The 23,276-nt window shown below is 37.9% G+C and overlaps 1 protein-coding gene across 2 annotated transcripts in view; it reads right to left on the bottom strand.

Moving 5' to 3' along the window:
* The window catches only part of ARHGAP29 (Rho GTPase activating protein 29), a 66,038-nt gene extending 44,329 nt beyond the window's left edge, over positions 1-21,709 (bottom strand). Inside the window, exons 1-3 of one of the 2 annotated variants that reach the window (XM_038541297.1) lie at positions 21,649-21,709; positions 16,188-16,424; positions 1,748-1,882 (exon numbers count right to left, since the gene is read on the bottom strand). In XM_038541297.1, coding sequence (XP_038397225.1) covers positions 1,748-1,882; positions 16,188-16,392 — 340 coding nt within the window. In that variant the 5' untranslated portion in view covers positions 16,393-16,424; positions 21,649-21,709. Of the gene's footprint in view, positions 1-14; positions 140-1,747; positions 1,888-16,187; positions 16,425-21,648 lie in introns of those variants that run through there. The other variant, XM_038541298.1, reaches the window with a different exon arrangement.
* Between the last annotated feature and the right edge of the window lie 1,567 nt (positions 21,710-23,276).

Genomic DNA, 23,276 nt, shown 5'->3' with positions numbered 1-23,276 from the left:
AAAGATAGCTTTACCTCAAAGGAGAAAAGATCTCCAAGGCAGCTGTGAGGCCACTTTCTTCAAGTCTGTTTCTGGAATGTGGACACCAACTATACACAGGCACACTCCTTCCCCAGGACATCCTGACTGCACACAATAGCTACTGACAACAATTGAATGAACTGTGGTCGCTATTTCTAAGCATGGAAATTTTACTATCTATAGACGCAAATTTCCCTATCTAAGTTAAGTTAAATGGCACTTATAAACAGTCTATTTAAAAACAAATTTGGTTACTAAGCACATTCTAAAAAATCACAACAGAACTATCCATTTTTCCCACTTAAAGCCATCTACATGTTTTTCAGTATTTGACATACAGGGGAAAAAAAGAGAGAGAACCACACAAACACAATAAGTCTATGTCAAAAAGCAGAGGAAGTGGTTCTCAGGTATATGGACCATTATTTTATTAACAACACTATTTTCTCCCCCTGCCTCATCGCTTGACACTTGCCCTTTGCCTTCTCTAGATAGGAGTTTTTTTCAATTCCATCATGTTCTTCACATCCAGATTTCTTACACAAATGCTCTGCATCACAATCCCCAACGTACCCTAACCCAGGAAATGCCCACCTGACCTTTGAGACTCAGAATAGGTAATTCCCCTCCCCAAAGAATCCTTTCCTTTCTTTATTCAACCCATGGTGTGAGTCACTTTCTATAGTTACAGTGCTTGAATTACGATTACTTATCAGCGACATTTAACATTGGCGATCACAACTTAGAACCTTGAGCTTTTAAAATTTCATGACATCTTCTTCAAACCATCTATTTCTTAGGTGTTTCCCAGGCTCCTCTATTTTTTCTCTGTTCCTGGGATCTCATACTCCACCTACATTTACTCTGCATACTCTGAGTTGGTGCCATCTTGTTCCATTACCACATATATACCAACAGCTCTCAAGTTCTCATCTTCCACTCCAAACTTCACATTAATCCTCAACATTTAACTTGTCCTAGGTTTCATCAAACCAACATTCAACCCCTCTTCCATAACAACTATGTTCCACCTCTACCACACTCCAGCTTCTTAGATCAGACTGTCACCCCACACCCAGCCCCTTATTTCTAATGATCTCTGGCTGAACTCCCTGCCTCATTCTTCTCAAATACTCCCTTTGCCCTCAATCCTCCTTATACACTGCAGTCTGGAATAACAGATTCTAATAAAATAATTTTGGATGGCAAGTTACTTCATTAGAGGACAATTCCCAATTCTTGATACTTTAGTACATGTAATATACATATATGTGTGTATATCCATATGTAATTTTAGTTTCATTTTTTTCACATTAAAAAAAGTTTAAGTCTTTTTCTCTATTTGGCTCCCTTCTTTAAGCAGAGTCACTACAAATGACAATTTTCCAGCACCAACTGTCCTCACAAAACAAAGACATTTTTACACTAAAAACCTACTTCAAAAGAGAGTGTACTCTTTCAAAAAACTCAAAAATTTTAAATGCCAGTTATTTAGTTTATTTCAGTTACTATTTTTAAACTGCATCCTGCCAGATGAAGTTTTAATTTTTGAAAGGAAGAGAGTTTCAGGTGTGATCTAGTGGGAATATCAACATATCAAAGTATACATAATTCCTATTGATATATACCAATGCCATATGGGGAGGTGGGACGATAGTCATTATACACCAAGTATTACTTAGATGCTTTTCCCCCACACCAACCCACTTTTATACATCTTTCTTACCTTTTACTTTTGCAGTAAGCATTTCTGCAGCATTATGAAGATCAACAGAATTGAGGTTCTGATGTTTATTCATTACAGATTTTAAAACACGAAGAAGTTCGTCCAGACGTATATGAATGACTTCTTTAAAACAGTCTTAAAGGAAAAAAAAATGTATTTGTTTCCTCAACTAAGTTTCAGGAATGCAAACTATGTAAGTCCATTTTGAAACACACTTCAAGAAGCAGTAGACTCACAATTTTTGCCTACTATATGTTCACTTGTATTTTCACCATTGCAATTAGTATTATACAATTTATACGGCCTTCAAAAAATCTATAATAATTTTAAAGTCAGCAAGGATTTCACAGTTATGGTCAATAGAGCCCTATATTTTTTCAGTTTTCCCAGTTTAAATATGCTTTCAAGATTGTGCCTTCCTTTCCAGTCCCTCCCTGTCTACTCCCAGGCTGCTCCACTCATTTATACCGACTTTAGTCAGATACCAGCATATGGGATTTTATAACTCCGGAAATAAGGTGGCTATATACTTTATCATCCAAACCAAAAAGCTCTAAGCAAGTGAAAAGAGGAGTGCTACTCCTCCCGCCAGCACAACAGGCATATTCCTGGATCACCATCCTAGGTAAATAAAAAAGTATAAACACCTTGACTTTAAAACTCCACTAGTAGTCCTCGAAAAGTAAGTACCTTAAATACAACACTCTGATGTTATTTTTCTTTCTGTAACCTTACACAGAGCATTAGTGTTTCATAATAGTTAACATTTGTTAAATGCTTCCTATGTAGTAGGCACTGTTAAAAGAACTTAAAAGATAATATTCTATTAACTTTCACATCAATCTTATTAGAGAGGTAGATTTAAAATATCCATTATACAGATGAGAAAATTGAGGCACACCTAAGTTCACCAAGTTACTAAACTATGGGGCCAGAATTTGAACTCAAGAGAATATATTTCTAGAAACCATGCTCTTAATGTTACACTGCCTCCCCCACAACAGATTGAAAAACAAACAAAAACCATTTTTTGGGACCTCTGGATGGCTCAGTGGTTGGGCACCTGCCTTTGGCTCAGGTAGTGATCCTGGGATCCAGGATGGAGTCCCACATCGGGGGGAGGGGGGGGCGCAGGGAGCCTGCTTCTCTCTCTGTCTGTGTCTCTGCCTCTCTCTCTCTCAGTCTGTGTCTCATGAATAGATAAATAAATCTTTAAAAAAATTTTTTTTAAATAGAGTGTCAGCTTATAATTATACAATTAATTTTTTTCAGAAATGTTGAAAAGATAACCATTAGAAAGAAAAAGTCTTTGGCATAAAAAGACAAAGATGAAAAATTCTACCATTATCTGTCAAATATGCTGTTCATTAACCATACTATCCAGAGGTGGGGGAAAAAAAGGTGTAGACAAGGTGGGGAGCTGAGTATATTAAGGCAAAGAGTACTCCAGGAAGAGGCAAAGAAGAACAGTTTAGAGGGTGATGGAAGCAGAGAGAATGTAAGTGCTTTCAGAAGAAAATGTGACTCATTCATCCAAAGAATTTTAACAACAGAAATATAGAAGAATAGGTGCTGGCTGAAGCAACCTTGGAAATGAGAGGTCTATAAAACTAAAAAGCAAAGGAAATGCTATATGAAAGTACTATACTCTAGTTGATAAAATGTTTTCAATGAGGGTTCAGGTTAACAATTCTGATGTTGCTAGAACGTATTCACTGGAATTGAAAAACTGTAAATGGATGGTGGATGGTGGGAGCCAGGATCTCACTGTTAGAGTAGAAATATACAAATAAACAGGAGGGGAAGGCTATAATGATTCATAATTGTGGTAGGTTACAGTTGGACACTTCAGTAAGAATTCATGTTTAGCTTAATACAGACACAGGTGGTTACATATCGAAATATTTACAGATATGTTGTATTTACACAGGTTAGTATACACACATATATCTCTTTGCTCTGTCTGGTGAAAGGGCCTAAAAGAAATGACACACAGTAGCAAGAAGCACATGTAACCACTCTGAGTTTGGTTTCTTCTATCATTCTCTAGTAAAAGGAACCAAGGCCCCTGAGGGAAATGGATGATTCTAGGACTGGGGCAGAAAACATACAGGATGAGTTAGGCACATCTAGAAGAGCCAGAAAGTAAGAGCTAAGAAAAAACTAACCCTCGTACTGAATAAGGTATGTCAAGGGTACACAGGAGCCAGCTTAAATAGCTCTAAATGGCTAAAGCTAGAACAATTTGAACAACAAATAAAGTAGTACTAGATTAAAATTCAAAGTATAAAGAAAATATCCATGAGTACATACTGACACAAATAAATGACTGAATAAATTAGTAAGTGGAGGAAAAGCGACAAATCTCTTGTATAGAAGAATGCCAAATAATTTACAGAGATATACTGTCCTCAAGGAGGTGGAGCATACATATAATGACTTTCTTCCAAAGAGTATAGTAGAGAAAGGGGGACAAAATGAGTAACTTTAAAGTATACTTTATTAAGACAGGTGATCAAGGTCGACATTAATAGTGACATATCATGTTTCTAGTGTTATTCTTGATAGGACTCATGATGAAAATGGCACTTATATCTGTTATTTTCCTCCCAATATCCCAATCTAATCATGAGAAAAACATCAAACAAATTCTAATCAAGATTCATCCTACAAAATTCCTAACCAGTACTCCTTAAACTGTCAGGGTCATCAAAAATGAGCTAAGTCTGAGAAATGATCACAAGCAAAGAGGGCCTGAGGAGACATGAGAATTAAATATAATATGATAGGATCCTAGAAAAGGGACATTAGGAACAATTTATGGAAATATAAATAAAACTATGGGCTTTAATCAGTAATAATGTATCATTATTATCAAATATTGGTTCATTAACTAACACATGTACCATACTAATCTTAAGATGTTAATAAATTTTAAAAATGTATATAAGAATATTGGGAACTCTCTGTAATACCTTCTCAATTTCTCTGTAAATCAAAACCTGTTCTAAAAATAAAGTCTAGGGGATCCCTGGGTGGCTCAGTGGTTTAGTACCTGCCTTCGGGCCGGGGCGTGATCCTAGAGTCCCAGGATCAAGTCCCACATCGGGCTCTTTGTGTGGAGCCTGCTTCTCCCTCTGCCTGTGTCTCTGCCTCTCTCTCTATGCCTCTCATGAATAAATAAGTAAAATCTTTAAAAATAAAATAAAAATAAAAAAATAAAAAAATGAAATACAAATGGGTAAGAGATATTAGAAATTTTATGTACTTTTGGAATTTTTGTCCATAAATATGTATTACTTTTATAATTTAAAAATTCATTTATAATTTTTTTAATTCATAGAGAAAATGTGCTATGGATTTTATTTTATTTTTTTAATTTTATTTTATGATAGTCACACAGAGAGAGAGAGAGAGAGAGAGGCAGAGACATAGGCAGAGGGAGAAGCAGGCTCCATGCACTGGGAGCCCGACGTGGGATTCGATCCCGAGTCTCCAGGATCGCGCCCTGGGCCAAAGGCAGGCGCGCTAAACCGCTGCGCCACCCAGGGATCCCTGTGCTATGGATTTTAAAGAATTATCTTAAATGATCACTATCTAGATCATCTATTTTAGAATTGTCGATATTAGTTTGCTCAGGTTTACTTAGTTGAGACAATATAGCTTGGTGGTTGGTTAAAGCATTATCTCTAAAATCAAACTGCCTAAATTTGAATTTAAGTTCCATGATTCATAAACCTTGGGTGAGTTACTTAACCTCTGTGTGCCTATTTCCTCACCTGTAAAAGGAAGATAATAGTAGTTACTTCATAGGATTGTTGAATTCAATGAGTTAAAACACAAAATGCAATTGGAACAGTGGCCAAAACATAGTAAGCCCTTCACAAATGTTTACAGCTATTTTAGTTAATGCATTAGCAGAACTAGTTTAATAACAAAGGTTAAGTCTGAAATGGAACCTAGTAGCTTTGAAATAAAAAAGAAGTTCTGGAAATTAATATAGCTTGAATAGCTGTAAAAAAGTAACATAAACAAAGTCTACTGTTTAATATATACATGTGTGTGTATATATATTTATAAAACAAAATAATGGTAATGTTAATGGTGATCCTTTGGCCTACTTATAAAACCAAGGTTGACTGATTACTTAATATCATAGAATTGTACTGTACTATTTTTAAAACCTTAACTTACATTAGTCTTAAAAAAGAGAAAGTCTGTTATCTCTATTCTTCTGTATTCTGATGTTTCACAATAAAATCTACAAATATTAATACACCTGGGGAATTCTATAATAATACTTTGCCTTATTTTATTTTTTAAGATTTTATTTATTTATTCATGAGAGACAGAGAGAGAGAGGGGGGCAGAGACACAGGCAGAGGGAGAAGCAGGCTCCATGCAGGGAGCCTGATGTGGACTCGATCCCGGGTCCCCAGGATCACACCCTGGGCTGAAGGCAGCGCTAAACCGCTGAGCCACCCGGGCTGCCACTCTGCCTTATTTTAAAGTCTCAAGTCGAAAGAGCTTGATTTTTTGAGTGCCCAACAACCATCAATATTCAAAATCTGTACTGGGCATTAAGATGGAACTACAAAATACTAATGGCTTAAGTGCCTAAATAAACCAAGGTAATAAATTCTGGCCTTTTCAAGAAAATTAAATATGTGCAGTTAAATATATTTCAGAACTATTATATGTTTTTCAATTTTCTTAGTTTTAATTTCTAACACAGTAAATAGTAAACAGATACAGCCCATATAAACAAAAACCTTCAGGATCCTTGATAATTTTTAACAGTGTAAAAGGTCTTGAGATTCCTTGCTATGGGATTCTTAAAAATCACTGAAAAGTGTGCCTGGGTGGCTTAGTAAATTGAGTGTCTGCTTTCCACTCAGATCATGATCTTGGGGTCCTGAAATGGAGCCTCATGCCTGGGCTCTCTGCTCTGAGGGGAGCCTGCTTCTTCCTCTCCCTCTGATGCTCCCCTCCCCACTTTGTGCATGCTCTCTCTCAAATAAATAAAATCTTTAAAAAAAAAAAACCTCTCTAATAAATAAAATCTTCTTAGAAAAAACAAACACTGCAAAACATTCCAGTAACTGTTAATATAAATGTTTCATCAACTTGAAATTCTTTTTTTCCTATACAGAAGCCTTTATAAACAGATATTGAAGTTGTCTCAAGTAAAAATAGTAAAAAACAGTAACTGAATTATTTAGTAATGAATTTCAGAAGTATATCAAATTACCCTATTAATAATTCCAATTCCCAATTTAAAAATGTTAATTACAGATTCATAAACTTTCCTGAGTTAGATGAGTCAACTACTAGAATATCAGTATATCCTGATACTGCTTCAAATGGTACTTTATAAATTAGCAAGCCCTTAATTATGTTTTATAAGTGGTAAGAAAATGTTCCGTGTTTACCAAATGTTCTTTTCCAATATAATAGGCTAAAGCTACTTCAAATTATTTTTATGAAGCAAAAGCCTCTTAAACTTTTTAAAAAGGTTAAAGGAGTTTAAGCAGCTCTCTAACCAATACTAAATAATCTTCCCACTCCACTCTACCGAACAATAGTAGCAATCAGCAATCAAATGAGTTAGTAACTGTTCTTCCTTAATACAGAAGAAAGCTCTAAGTGGCTGACTGGTGTGATAGAAAACAGATCTAGGGGCACCTGGCTGGCTCAGTGGGCAGAGCATGTGACCTTGATTTCAGAGTTCTGAGTTCAAGCCCCGCACTGGGCATGGAGCCTACTCAAAAAAAAAAAAAAAAAAAAAAAGAGGAAGAAAAGAAAAAAGGGGTGTCAGCGTAGCTCAGTTAAGCATCTGCCTTCAGCTGAGGTCATGATCCCAGGCTCCTGGGATGAAGCCCCATGTCGGGCTCCCTGCTAGTGGGGAGCCTAGCCTGCTCCTCCCTCCTCCTTGTGCTCTCTCTCTCTCTCAAATAAATAAAATCTTTTTAAAAAAATATTTTATTTATTTATTCATGAGAGACACAGAGAGGCAGAGACACAGAGGGAGAAGCAGGCTCCTCATGGGGAGCCTGATGCAGGATTTGATCTCAGGATCCCGGGATCGCAGCCCAAGTCAAAAGCAGATGCTCAACCACTGAGCCACCCAGGTGCCCCTCAAATAAACAAAATCTTAAAAAAGAGAGAGAAAAAAGAATAGATTTAGATTAAGAAATTTGTGTACTAATGCTTATCCTCTACTTCCTTGAAATGATCTTGAAATATACAACTCTTAGTTTCTCTTATCTCAGATTTATCATTTATAGAACAGAGTTAGTAAGAACACCTGTTCTACTTTGTGTAGTTGTGATTATCAAATAAATTAGCAAAACTGCTTTACAGACTTATTATATATAAACAGCTATTATTTCTAGCAAATCTGTAAGCCAAACTAAATACTTTTGGTAATAGATTTGTCTCACACAGAATTACACTCAACAAGTACACATACAGCAAAGTCCCACAATATTTTGGCTAATGAAAAAGATATATTAAAGTTAAGTTTCAGTTTCATTTTATACATAAAATCTAAATTAGTAAATTAATTGGAAATAAAGTTTTAATAAAGGATATATTTAATAAAGATATTTTTATACTTACCAAGTTATAGTAGTCATATAACTAAATACAAGATCATTTTTAAGTTTTATAGTGTCCATATTGTAAATGCAATGAAATTTATACCACAAAGGTATTACATATGCAATTATAATGTTCAGCCAAAAGCTTAATACTGTTATCTAAAAGAGTAAAACTACTGTATCCCAATGTTTGTTTGTTTATCTACTATCCCTGTAATATGGTAATCTGAATTTTAATTTATTGTTTCACTCATTTGTGCCATTTATTTTGTTTCATTCAGCTTATCAAGTGAAAACAGATTAGTCAGCTCCACTTTTTGGTTCTCATGCATTAACACAATACCACAGTGTTTATATTGAAAACACTTCATGGAAATGCTTAAGTAAATAAATGAAAAAACCATGGTGTTTTCCTTGATTTTAAAAACCTGACAATAATTTTTTAAATGAGTCTTGTTAATTTAACTTAACCCCTTTGGGAAAGCAACAAAAACAAGGAGGAAAATAAGTTTCAGAACTTATCACTAGGAAACTCCTTTTTTTTTTTTTTTTTGCTGTAATGATTTCTGAATTTATAGGATAAGAGCAAAGTCTGAACCGCAGCTTTCTTTATCCAGCCACTTGGGGACTGTAAAAATAACAATAGCTGACATTTTAAAACACTTATTCTAAGAGCTTTACATATATGTACTCTAATCTTCACAACATCCCAGGGATGTAGGTATTATCTCCTTCCAACAGATGTAGAAACTGAGGCCCTGAAAAGATAAGTAACTTGTTCAAGGCTATATACAACCAGCAAGTGCCAGAATGAGGATTCCACCTTAGGTGTTCTCACTCTAGAATTTGTGCTTTTAATCACTATGATATGTTAACATGATTAAAGAAGATACAGCTTAATGACAGGTACTGTGCAGTCTGTGATTTAACAGGCTTTAACTTCTAATCAAGTATGCCAATTACTATTATAAATGGTGTTAAATTATGTAAACCATTCTAGACAAGTAAAAAGAACAAAGCAGTCTCCTAGGAACTAGCATACATGTCATAAATGAGCTACCTGTATTTCATACTTCATTCCTCAAAGATTCATTTCTAAGTCATAACCTATCAACATTTACCTGAACTTCTCCTAAGTGGTATCCATTAGAAATCACTTCTGGAGAGGTTTACTTCTAAAAGAACACAGCAGGAGGACTATCTGAGACTAGCAACATAATGTTTCTAATATTTCACAAAATTTTTGGCACAATATAGAGGATGAAAGTTAATTAATATTCATCAATGGTAAAATTAACTCTACTGAAATTTGTCTGAAATAAATTTGCACATCCTCCTATATATTCACCTGGGGAAAACGGAGTTAATCAACAAGATAGGATTTCAATTAAGACTGAAGATTTATGCAGAACTTCCCTCTCACAATAGAACATACTATTTAATGGCATTAAACTTTTTATTTAACTTCTTCAACTCAACAAAAAGTGCTTTACAAAGTTAACGTACCTCTTCTGACTATAGTTCTGCCAAATTTAGAACCTAGACAAATTCATCAGAAGCTATCACTTACAAGATTCAGTTATGTTTTCACAAAATAAAAGGGATACACTCAAATCAGAAAGCTTTTTTTTAAAAGATTTTTATTTATTCATGAGAGAGAGAGAGAGGGAGGGAGGGAGAGAGGCGCAGAGACACAGGCAGACACACAGACAGAGGGAGAAGGAGGCCCCATGAAGAGAGCCCAATGTGGGACTTGATCCTGGGTCTCCAGGATCAGGCCCTGGGCCGAAGGCGGCGCTAAACCACTGAGCCACCCGGGCTGCCCCAGAAAGCTTTTTTTTTTTAAATTAGAGAACTTTATCTGAAACTGATACTAAAGTTTTATCTTTCTTGCTAGCCTATTTAATGAACGAAACAAAAACAAGGCACTACTGTCACAACAGTAAACTTTTATTAAAACTTTTATTCCAGTTTTAGAATAGTGTATTAGATAAACTACCAATTTTCCTTAAAATATATTTACACCAGCAATGGATACTTTCAAGCACTGAGGACCAGAAAACTTAAGTAATTTGCACTATTCTTTCTAGCCCAATTAAAAAGCCTCAAACCTTTCAAATTCCCAAGTGTTAAGCCTCCTTGAATGGTGTTCTACCTGAAGTGAGGAGATATGTTGCAGAATTTAAGATTATTGTGTGAACTATAAGAATACTTATGAATTTGTTCTTTGGAATTAAGAACATCTTATTCCTCAGGGAGACAACCAGAAACCTGAAGTGGTATTCATATAGCACATATGTTAATCTGCTAGTGTTATATTTAAACATAGATATATATCCATAATAGAATGCCTTCAGCATTTTAAAATAAAATGTAAAATTTGGCTCTGTAATTATTCCTAATGCATCTTAATGACACTGGATAGAAATCTAAAACTTCAAATTCCATATGTGCTACTTAATACAAGACTACAGGGTAACCTCCTCTTGGAAATAAAAAGGGACAGGGAATCAACAAGCTCTATCAGTTATGCTATCAAAGCATGAGTTTTCAGTCATCTAATGTCCCACATTAAACTCTCCATTTTATTTAATAAGAGCCCATTTATAAATAAGAGCCCACACAAACATACCTACTTTACCTGTTACCACAGAGCTCTTTAGTAGACACTTATTTTCTCTAATCAGTTCCTCAACAGCTATGGCAATATAAACTTTACATTAGACTCACTTGGAAAATTTTCACAAATACTACGTTTTAGAAAGTTATCATAAAACTTACATTTAAAAAATCCTATAGACTAGTAGAATGCAGATGTCCTCTAAAATGCATTATATAAGGGGCACCTGGGTGGCTCAGTCAGTTGAGTGTCCATCTCTGGACTTTGGCTCAGGTCATGACTGAACCCCTGTGGGGCTCTGCACTTAGCAAGGAGTCTGCTTAAGATTGTCTCTTTCTCTCGCCCTCTCCCTGCACCCCTCACCCTGGTCACATGCCTGCTCTCTCTCTTTCTAAAATAAATAAATCTTTAAAAAAAATAAAATGCATTATATATAGTTGGAAAACAAATACTTGGCTGTCTTCTCCAGCTCTGAACTCTCGATATTCAGAACAATGTAGAATCTCCAACTCCAATCGAATTTTGAATCACAGAATTATAAAACTGGTAGTATCTGGTATAGCACCTCATTCTTAAATCATTAACTGATTTAAGCCATATTCCAAAACCAGTCAGTAGCAGAATAAGGCCTAGAACCTAGATAATGTGATTTCTTTTCAGAGCTCTTTCTGCCTCCATTACTACTGATTTTATCAATTTATATAACCTGGCTGGAAACTGATCTGCTGGTTCTAATCAAAAAATGGCATGAAAGCTCTGTACTCTAAAGGCAATTTAAGGGGATTCCATGCAGACCCCAAAGTTCCTATTTCTAAGTAAAATTTTCTTAAATTTGCTCCAGTTACAACTTTTTCTAGGTTTCTTTTAATGCTCTGTCCAACAGAAATTTCTGCAATGATGTAAATATTTATACCTTCACTATCCAAAATGGTAGTCACTAGCCACATATGGCTAATAAGCACTTGAAATGTGGGTACTACAACTGAAGAGCTGAACTTTTATTTTAATTAAATTTAAATAGCCACATATTTCGATATTAGCATAATGAATAATGCAGGTCTAGATAATCCCCATCAAAAAGGGAATTGGCTGATGAAATAATGAACACTGAGCAGTATTTTTTTAAAGTACCTGCCATGTGAAGCAGTTGAGATAGCATGTAAAGAACACATCATTCTGCATTTATAACCTCTGGATTCCGTATGAAACCACTATATAGCAATAAGAGGCTCATGAAATTACACAATCTAGGTTATATATACAACTCATCTGTAAAATGGAGCTAAAAGTACCTTTGTGGGAACTCTGTGATTAAATGCTATTTGTATGTAAAAGTACTCTGTGAAATGCAAAGCACCATATATAACTAAGTATCATTTCTATAACTAGTTCAAGAAAATGAAAATGTGGCTATAAACCAATCACTAAGCTATTTATCTAAACCTAGCCTCAAAAGTATGATTGAAACTAAAGCAATATTTAAGTGATTTTGCACATCACTGCCTCATGACAGGTAACATATATAAAGAAAAAGGTATTCAGATTATACCAAAAGTGATTTAACTGTATACCTATATTCTAAATTCCTAAAAGCTAAGTTTTTCACTTTATAACAGCCAACTGACATGAATGAAAGGGTACTAAACAATGTCAAAAATCTGGCATCCTTCCTTTCAATGAAGCAAAAGATACAATACTGGCAAGGCCACTGCCAAGGCTTCCTCACTCCAAAAGAAAAACAGTGAAATAGCTCTTTTCTGTCTGGTCAGTTTATGACCAGGGTAATAGTAAAGAATACCAGATGTGCAGGGAAAGTTCTCAATACCCAGAAGACAAAAGTATAGCCTACATCTAATTGATAGAAACATATAACAACAATACTATCTCAAATAATTACAGAATTTTAAACTTTTTACCTAGTTTCCTGAAGATTCTATCTTGTGTGATTCTTATAACTTTATTAAGGAATAGTCTGATACTCTAACAAGCTGAAATTCATGATCAAAATTAAACCCAAGCATATTATTATATAGTATTCTTATTATTTATATTGAGGTTAATTTAGATGTTTATACATATTCCCTTGTTAAAGAAAAACAAAAAAGGTTCTATCAGTGCAAAATTAGTAAATTTCCAGATTTTATTTTTTATTTTTTTAAAGATTTTATTTATTTATTCATAGAGACATAGAGAAAGAGAGAGAGGCAGAGACACAAGCAGAGGGAGAAGCAGGCTCCCTTCAGGGAGCCCAACGTGGGACTTGATCCCGGGACTCCAGGATCACACCCCGGGCTGCTGCGCCACTGGGGCTACCCTCCAGATTTTAATAATAATGATCCAAAGACAGAAAACAAATTATTGTTAAATCCAAGATATGTGGGCAGCCCGGGTGGCTCAGTGGTTTAGCACTGCCTTTGGCTCAGGACGTGATCCTGGAGACCCGAAATCGAGTCCCATGTCAGGCTCCCTGCATGGAGCCTGCTTCTCCCTCTGCCTATGTCTCTGCCTCTCTGTGTGTCTCTCATGAATAAATAAATAAAATCTTAAAAAGAAAAAAAAGAATTAAAAAAATAGTATAAAAAAATCCAAGATTTGAGATATCATACATATATATACTTTTATCTCCGACTGAAGAACCAAATATTAAAATCAATCCAAGGGTAAATAATGAAAAATCTCTGGTCATGGCTTACGAATGAGAGTTGGTTATCCAAAAGACGGTTTTTACATTTTTAAAATGAATTTACCAGCCATAAATGGCAAACTTCTATTATTAGCAATATTAAAATTTTGAAGCACTGGTTTTCTTATAAAAAGAATGTCTTGAAGCACCTGGGTGGCTCAGTTGGTTAAGAGTCTAACTCTTGATTTTGGTTCAGGTTATGATCCCAGGGTCATGAGATCAAGCCCTGCATGGGGCTCTGTGCTCAGCAGGGAGTCAGCTTAAGACTCTCTCACCCACTCCCTCTGACCCCCTACCCCCTCCACCTAGGGTGTGTGTTCTCTTATTCTCAAATGAATAAATGTTTTTAAAGGGGCATATCGGGGATCCCTGGGTGGCGCAGCGGTTTAGCGCCTGCCTTTGGCCCGGGGCGCGATCCTGGAGACCCGGGATCGAATCCCACGTCGGGCTCCCTGCATGGAGCCTGCTTCTCCCTCTGCCTGTGTCTCTGCCTCTCTCTCTCTCTCTCTCTCTCTGTGACTATCATGAATAAATAAATAAAATCTTAAAAAAAATAAAATAAAGGGGCATATCTTTATAAATTTTTAATATTAAATTTCCATAAAAACTATATTTACATATGCATACTTTTATCTCAAGGGGTAGTCTCCTTTTGTCATCTTATTTATAAATTTTCTCTTTTCTCACTTAGGATCAGCTTTCAATCCTCTTCTTTCCTAGTCTCTGAATTATCTATTCACAAACTGAAATTCACATGACAAAACTGAAGATAAAGAGGTTTCCAACTTGTTTTAAATTATTATCATTTTAAATCTGTGAGACAAAGGATAAATATGCAAGATCAGGATTTGTAAATGACATAAATCTCCTGAGGAAAACAAATAAAAACAAATAAAAATCGTAACTAAATATCTTATTTATATTAATGAGCACTTACTTAAATTGATACATTAAAGAAAATCAGATTTTACCCTAAATTGAGGTAAATGATTTGTTCATTCAAGGTATCATTTTAAATTTCACTTTCAAAATTAGCCCAGTTAATGAACTTATATCAAAAAGGATGACTTTTACTATATGTAAATAAATAAATAAGTTTAAAACAACCCAGTTAAGAACAGCCTTTATTTAAAACTAGACTTCTTTAAAAATAAACAGCAGATGGTGTTATTTTGATAAGAAGTTTATTCCCAGTAGAATGCTTAATATACTTAGAATACCTTTCCACAATAAAAAGAAAACTTTATTACCATTTAATCAACCATAATTAGACTTTAAAATTAAGCTATTAAAATGAACAGGAATACAGGCAACTTATTTTTAAAGTAATATTATATATAGTCACAAATCAGGATTGCTTTAAGGAAAATTCAAATACTAAAAATTTGAGGCTACAATTCAAGTCCAGTTATTCGGAGCATTTCAAATTGAACACTAGGTTAGACATAAACACTTGAAAGCAGCATTCAGTACAAGATGTGATTTTAGTCTTTTTACTAGAAGACAGATCAGAAAATGAATATGTATCTTATATACATAGAAAATAAAGATTGAACTCTTATGTCTATGATGCACAAGGAGGTCATAGGAATATTCATTTTCTACATGCAGACCTACCATTATGAATATAGAAATGAATTATTTATCACAAAGAATGGGGGCTGTATCTTTATTATCATTGCCATCAAATTTGAATATAAAACATTTAATATAAATTAAAAGTTAAAAGACTCAGGGACTGGGCAGCCTGGGTGGTTCAGCGGTTTAGCACTGCCTTTGGCCCAGGGCATGATCCTGGAGTTCTGGGATCAAGTCCCGCGTCAGGTTCCCTGCATGGAGCCTGCTTCTCCCTCTGCCTGTGTCTCTGCCTCTCTCTCTCTCTCTGTCTCTCTCATGAATAAATAAAATCTAAAAAAAAAGACTCAGGGACTAAGATCAAGTTGGGGAATCAAGATGTATGCAGCTCTTTAGAAGAATCGAGTCTTGTGCTCCATTATCCATTTCTAACTAGACAGGGATTATCCCTTAATTGAAGAATAGGTTATAGAACAGCAAACAGAATTAAGTATGATTTTTGAGGAAAAAAAAATTCACTCAAATGCAGTGATTCTAGATTAAGTTTTAAGAACAATATGGAAAACTGAATTGAGGCAGAAGTTTCCAAAATGTAAATGATAAACATTAGTCTGCTTATTAAAGGCTAATCAAGGCACTGTGTTACCATTAATGAGAAGGTTGAAATCCCAACGATCTAAAATTCTCCCATGTCAAATGGGCCTAAAAGAACCAAAGACTGAGTTCTGTTTTTTATATTCTTGTTCCCTCACACTTACCGTTTCTATTAAGTATTGCACTATCACTGATAATAAAATAGTTTACACCATAACACCAAACATTTGAGGGGGAAAGTCACAAAATAACTAAAGCAGTATACCCTGTTCCAACTACTGTGTATGCATTTATCTGTAGCTAGGCTGGCATTTAAAATTTTATAAACTATCTAATAAGAATGCTAAGAGAAAATAGTTGACAAACCTGAAAGAATAGCTTCTTTCAAATATAGTAACATATGTGAGAACTTCCTGATATCATTCACCAACTCCTTGATGTAATCCGGATCAAAAATGGAATTGGAACTTATAGACTTGAGCCCCATTTCAGGAGTTGTAACATCAGTAGAGAGTTGAACTGATGAAAAAACACGTTTTTTCTTTGTCTTTTTCTGTTTGTGAGCAATCATCCTTCCATAGAACAGTCAGAAAAACGGAAATCCTTAAGTGGAAGGGAGAAAAAACAAGAGAGAAATGCAAATACCACATCAACCGGGGAAACATTATACGAGGTTTCCACAAACAGCCCATAGCCCACCTCAGTATTCTATTAAGGACAACAACAAACACTGTACTACGAATTTATTTATTAAGTGCTAGTAATCTTGACAACTCTTATATCCAAATTACTATTCCCTTCATTTCACAAATAAACAACCTGAGCTTTGGAGGTTAAATCATTTGCCAAACTCTCAGCTAAAAAAATGATGAACTGGTACTTAAAACCCAGATCTGCCTTGTTGCCAAAATCCATTCTCTTAATAGCTTCTTAACTCCTAGGGTACGGAATTTTTTTAATTGTAAAAGTTGTTCTGAAAAGTCACTTGGCGGAAGAACACACTCTACTTCCATGACATCAGCTTCAAAAATAAAGATGCAATATGAGCTGTAACAAAAGAAAAGACCTGTTTTCAAAATCCCCTCCATCATTTACTATGTCTGTCCTGACAAGCTGTTAATCATCTCTTTATTTTGGTATGCTCACTTATAAAACGGGAATACCTACCTCGTGAGATTATTGAAAGCATTAAAAGAGACAATAGTATGGAAGTGTCGAACACATAAAAGAAGTTCAATTACAGTTAGTTCTCAATAATAATACATACACACACACATATTCTAGATTATCAAGTTTCAGCAAGAGTATTTCTTTTTCGAAAACAAGTTCTAAGGGTACCCACCAATCTGATACATTCTGATTAGTTGAACAAATAAACGTCTGAATATCGGAGCAATACTTTTGGTAATTTTAAGATGGTATAGTAAAACCACAATCTTTTGAAATGAGAAAGAGTTATACATGACTTCTGGCTCAGTATTTTCTAAATGTGTAACCTGTACAATTTTGCTTACAGGCTGTGTGAGAATAAAAAGGGGACACAATATTAAAAGACCTCACATGTAAAACACTTAATCCTGACACACAGTTGAAACTCAAGAAAATCTTAAGTTTCTGTTTCATCTTCACATTTTACCTCTCCAGAATTGAGAAGTCCTAATTCTGTTTGCATTTCTTGAATCAGAAAGGAAATTACTGGAAGAATTAAGTTAGCTCAAGCATTATCATTAAAACATTTTTCAAATATTTTGTCTTCAACATTTTGATACTTTCAAAAAAGGTAGAATTACTAAGAACTTCTGTGAAATTTACAGTAGGAAGTTTTATGTAATATTCACTTTTAGATCATGTGTAAGATATTTTATCATTTATTCTTTCCTATACCTCACCCAATTCTATAGAATCTGCAGTATCTTTAGCCTATCTACTTCTATCTGTACTATCACAGCAAGTGAATTATCATCATTTCTTGTCTGAGCTATTGTTACTAGTTTCCTAATGATCTCTCCACATCCATTCTTGTCCCAGTCCAAATGTAGTGAGTACACTATTCAAAACATGAATTCTAGCGTGTCATTTCTCTGCTCAAAACTCTTCCAAAGGACAAGTGAGAATCTACTGGGACCTATAAGGCACATGAGATCTGGCTCCTACCTACTTCTGCAATGTCATCTGGAGTCATAAATACTACTTGACACTCTCAACATTCCTGCCACACACATTCCCTTCTCATTTTCCAACAGTATTTGTTTACCATGACCCACGGTAGAAAACAATTTAGCATCCTGAGCCAGTACACACATTAAGTATGTTATGTTTGTGTGTGGTGGGTTTGTTGGAATGTATAAAACATAAAACAGATTCCGGCTTGGGAACCAGGTGATGTGCTCAGATGTTTTCTATCCTATCCCATTCCACTTTTTAAAATTCTGGCTACAGCCCATCAAATTGAGTTTCATATTCATAATGGGTCCATGGCCCTACAACTTGAAAATAACTATTTGACTCAGGGTCCTGTCTATACACAGTTCCATTTGCCTGGACTACTCCTTCCCCTTTCTTTGCTTATTCTCACCCTCAGCTCAAAGACCACTTCCTCAAAGAAGTCTTCCTGGACCACCTCTGCCTCTTTAACTACCATCACCAAACCAGAACAGAATCTTCAGTTAGATGCATCATAGCATCTTACACTTTTCATCACTTACCAAAGTTCAATCGATGATTCATGTTTTCCTATCTAGATTACCATCTCAAGGAAATCAAGACCATGTCAGTCTGCTAACCATGTGTTTTCTGCTCAAGCACAGTGCTTGGTACAGGAGGAAGAACTACTTGAAACTATTTGCAGAATAAATGAATTTGCAGAATGAACACCAGGTTTATAAGTGTGTAAAGTGGTGATTAATTTTTACAGAAACAAAAAAGGTCAACTTTGGATTGTTGCTGTGTTTTAAATGGAAAATATATACAGTTATTCAAAAAATCTGTCTATAAAACAGTGTCTTTCAAAAAAGAAAAACCACGCATATACACCTAATAAAGGCAGGATTACATAAACTGGAATCAAAGTTGGATTCTTGTTTCTCTATTTCTGACTATAAGATTTCTCTACCTCTTTAATAGCTTGTAATGCTTCTTTATTCAATACTCTTGTTAATATCATTTCTGAGAACATAATTTCTATATTTAAGGTAGTGTCAAATTGGTCTAACATTAATCCTTAAATGTGTAGATAATTTCAAAATGAGCCCAGGACAACTTTTTTTTTAGTATATAAATAAGTTTCCCCATCAACAATAAAAACAAAATACTCAAGTACCATGTTTGGGCAGCTCTTTAACAAATCACTAATTAAGAAAACTATTCCTAACTTAACATTTTTGTGGCTTACTTAAGCCACTCTGATTAATTTTGACAGCTTTTAGTTTCATAAATTAGGTAATCAGTCACTGTCACTGGTAAAAAGATGGTTATGAAAGATACATATTGTAAGTTTCAAATAAAATAAGTCACCTAAGCAATTCACCTATTTCACCATCTTCCTTTATGTCAAATTAGTAACCCAAAGTTGTAAACAGTGTTTCAAAGATGCTTAAACATTTTTTACTCAAGACTAAGAAAATCTATAAGCAAACAAAACGGGGGAGGGGAGGGAGGAGCTAAAAAGGGTTATACTCTGCCTCTTGTCAGCATTATGGTGAGTAACGTACTAATTTTGTTATATGTACTTTACTATTTTTCATACTGGAAACTAAAAAAAGGAAATCTGACAGTTGAAAAAAATTTTAAATAGCAAAGTGAATCCAAGTTTTCATAAAACTAAACATGATAGTGAAAAAATTTGGAGGATGTACACTTTCCAAGATCATCCACACTAACTTCCCATGTCCTAAAATGAATATCCTCAATAAAATGTAGTTACTAAACATACTGCAACCGGCAATTTAATTAAATGAGGTAATAATATGGAAAGCACTTAACACTGTACCTGGTTCATCATGAAGACTCAATAACTGTCATTGTTACTAGCAGTGCTTTATTGTAGAAGATTATTTTTTTAATATACTTAAGTAATGAACAAGATGTGGCTTCACCATAATATAACTGCAGATTTTGAGAAGAAATATAGCACTGGAAATAATTCCAGAAGCTTTAACTGACTCTGTGGAAACCTACTAAATGGCTTCCAAGTGAAGTTTGAACCGTGCAAACAGACTATTGAGCAAAATATTTGTGAAACGCTCCTAAATCTCATGCATCTCTTCCAACTCAAAACCATCAACATTAAAAACATGTTTTATTCACTTGGCAAAAAACTTTGTAGCGGACAGATTACTGTGCAGCACTACTTTCTCTGTACCTTGTAAATTCTAAATGATACGCACATTTGAAATGTGAACACTAACCTAGTACACTGTAACGTGACTTTCCCAAGACCTGAGTAGCCTGTGTTAATCAAACGCCCCATGCCCCATTCATCCTCCCCAAAACAAATCACTATGTAAGTATTTTCATTTTAGGCAGCAGGTTAATTGAGTGTGAAAGTGTCCCCAAATATTTACTTAATAGTTCCCCCTCTTACTATTCCTACCTCAGGAAAAATTGTCAGATATTTCAGAAATCTGCTATTTCAGCACAATTTCTGATTCGGTCAGAATTTATTTAAAGATGCTTTTAAAAAATCAGAAAAAAAAAAAAATCATCCTGAAGGTTTTCGATCACGTTTTTGTAAAGCTCTCCCTACAAAACAAAACAAAACAAAAAAACAAAAACAAAAACAAAAAGCATGGGGGCATGTCAAAAGGTTTTATCAGTAATATGCAAATAACTTTAATTTCTAAAGAGAGGCATGCAGTGCACATACACTTCATTCCTGTGCAGCTAGAACCTAGCACGTTTAAAAAAGAGGAAGCTGCCCAACCTCCCACGCCTCCAGAATGTCTAGCATTCCTGGCAGGCAGGGCTCTCCCGGACCAGCCGAAGAGCACGCTCCCGTCCCCGTCCTTGGGTCCCGAGGGGCGAACGCGGCGGCCGAGAAGAGCAGCCGTGGACAGCGACCGCCGCGGGCGCCGCCACCGACGCGGCCGGAGAAAGCCCCGGCTCCGCTCCCGCCTTCAGGGCGACCGCCCTGCCCCTCCGAAGGCGGCGAGGGGGGCAAGTCCTCCGTGAGGATGAGCACAAAAAGATTAACGTGGAGGAGACCCGAGCTCGCCCGTCGGGAGGAAATGCAACGCGTCCAGCCCCGAACGAGTGGAGCCTGCACGACGGAGTCGGCTTAGCTCCGAGGCCGAGGCCGAGGCCCGCACCTGCGCTCCGGAGCCCTCGGGCCAGCCCCGGAGGCGACACGGACGGTGCAGCTGGAAATGCTCGTCGTCCCGGGATGGAGTCCCGCCCGCCGGAGCCGGCCGCCGTCCGCACAGGTGGCAGCGGGGGTCGGGGCCACGAGCAGGCGCGGGCACCCAGCCGCCGGCGTCCCCCGCGCGGGCACCGCTGCCTGCCCCGCGGGTCACCCCTTTGCCCCGCGTAAAAGGAAGTCAAAGGATCATGGACCTGCCGCGAGGGCGAAAGAAGTTACAAGGCGGGCAGTCTTAGGACGGGACGCGGGCAGGGTCGCTTATGCCTTGGCCTTAAATGTGATCAGCGTCTACCCCGGGCCACCCCCGCCGCGCCGCTCCCGGAGGGCCCGCAGCCCCGAGGACACCGCCCGCCCCCGCCCCCGCCCCCGCCCCCGCTCCGGGCCGCCGCGTGGGCCGCCCTCACCCCGCACCGCGACCGTCCGGCCGCGAGCCCCGCGCCCCGCGCCCCGAGCCCCGCGCCCCGCACTCACCGCGGCGCTCCATCCCGCCGCCCGGACGCCGCCGCCCGCCCAGCAGTCACGGCCGCCGCCGCCCCCGCCCCCGCCCCCGCCGAGGGCCGCAGCGCGCCGCCCCCATCCCCCACGGCCCGCGGACGCCCGGCCGAGCCGCCGCCGCCGCCGCCGCCGCCCCAGCAGCTCCGGCCGCCGCCGCGCCGCCCGCTCGCCCCGCCCCCGGCCGCGCCCCGCCCCCCGCGGCCCAGCCCATTGGCCCGCGCGCCCTGGGGGCGGGGCTCCCGCGCCCCGCCTCGGCTGGGGGCGGGGCCGGCCCAGGCACGCGGAGCGCGGGGTGTCAGGGCACCAGGGGAGGGGGCCGGCTGTCCCCGACGCTGCAGGACGCGCGGGCCACCCCCCCCCGTGCGGCTTGCGGCGCGACAGGCGGAGCGCACCTTAGCACAAGTCACCTGATGGCTAGATCTGGCTAGCAGGAGTTTCTCGGATGAGCAACGGACATTTAAGTTACCTCTTTGACCACCCGTCCCTCCCTCTCCAACGCCTTTAAGACAAAAACAAGACCTCACACAGGTAAAGTGTAACACAGGCCTGGCTCAACTCCCCGCTGCAGAGGGTAATAGTTTCCACTTAGGCCTAAATTACTTCCTTAAACTGCGGGACTCACTGAGAATGAGAAAAATGTCGGAGAAAGATGGAATAATTGAGGAAGGCATCAGGGGCCCAAAGCACGTAAGATTCTACATCACAACACACACTGGAACAGGCAGTGTCCTTTGTCTCGGTGTTGGAACATTCAGGAGAAAATTGATGGAGAAACAGAGGGCACATGGGCCGGGTGACTGTGGGTAGTGGTGGAGACGGAAAAATTATCACCACGGGAGAAAGCAGAAAAAGACAGGGGAGAGTGTGAGGAGGAAAAGTAGAAAGAAAATGAGGGTGCAGACATAGGAGGAGGTAAAACCTCAAAGAATGCAGAAAAAGGTGATGACAGAGGAAACGGGAATGAGAAATAAAAGAGAGAAGGGAGAGGCTACCTACTTCGATGTAAAAAAAAAAAAAGTAAGCATAATAGAACCAACTGGTTGTGAGAAAAGGAGAAAATACCCATTGACAAAGAGAAGGGGAACATCTCTGAACCTTTACAGGAAAGACAATCTTAGCTAAATAAAGCAAATGTGGCCCCTCAGATGCTACTTGGAAAAGATAAATATGGAAACGCTCAGCTCCTTGGTTACTTTAGCTGCACACTGGATTTTTCAGATTCAATCCATACAAATTTACCCCTGCAAACCCCAAATACAACCGTACTAAGGACATGTCGCAGATACTCAGGAAATGTCAAAACCAAACTGTCCTTCTAAGCATACTTAAAAAGAAAAACGCAGCATGGATTCTCATCGCGGAAACTGATGGTGCCTCGCATGGAAACAAACTAGTAAGAGGAGCGGTCAGGAGTCCTCTGGGCCAAAAGGGGACTGGGGCAGTGCAACCCTGACTAAATCATAAGACTGTGGGGAAGCAATCCGAGGTACTCGTGCAACCTCAAACATCCCCTTATGTCTATCTTAAATGATATGACTCGCTTCGTGCTATCTTATCCACCATGACCCTGAATACGGAGGACTGTGTGCCTCCTCATGATGCCA

Source organism: Canis lupus, chromosome 6 (assembly GCF_011100685.1).
Source record: "Canis lupus familiaris isolate Mischka breed German Shepherd chromosome 6, alternate assembly UU_Cfam_GSD_1.0, whole genome shotgun sequence".
NCBI lineage: Eukaryota > Metazoa > Chordata > Mammalia > Carnivora > Canidae > Canis > Canis lupus.
Note: the sequence above shows the minus strand (reverse complement) of the source record. Positions and strands in the feature narration are given on the sequence as shown.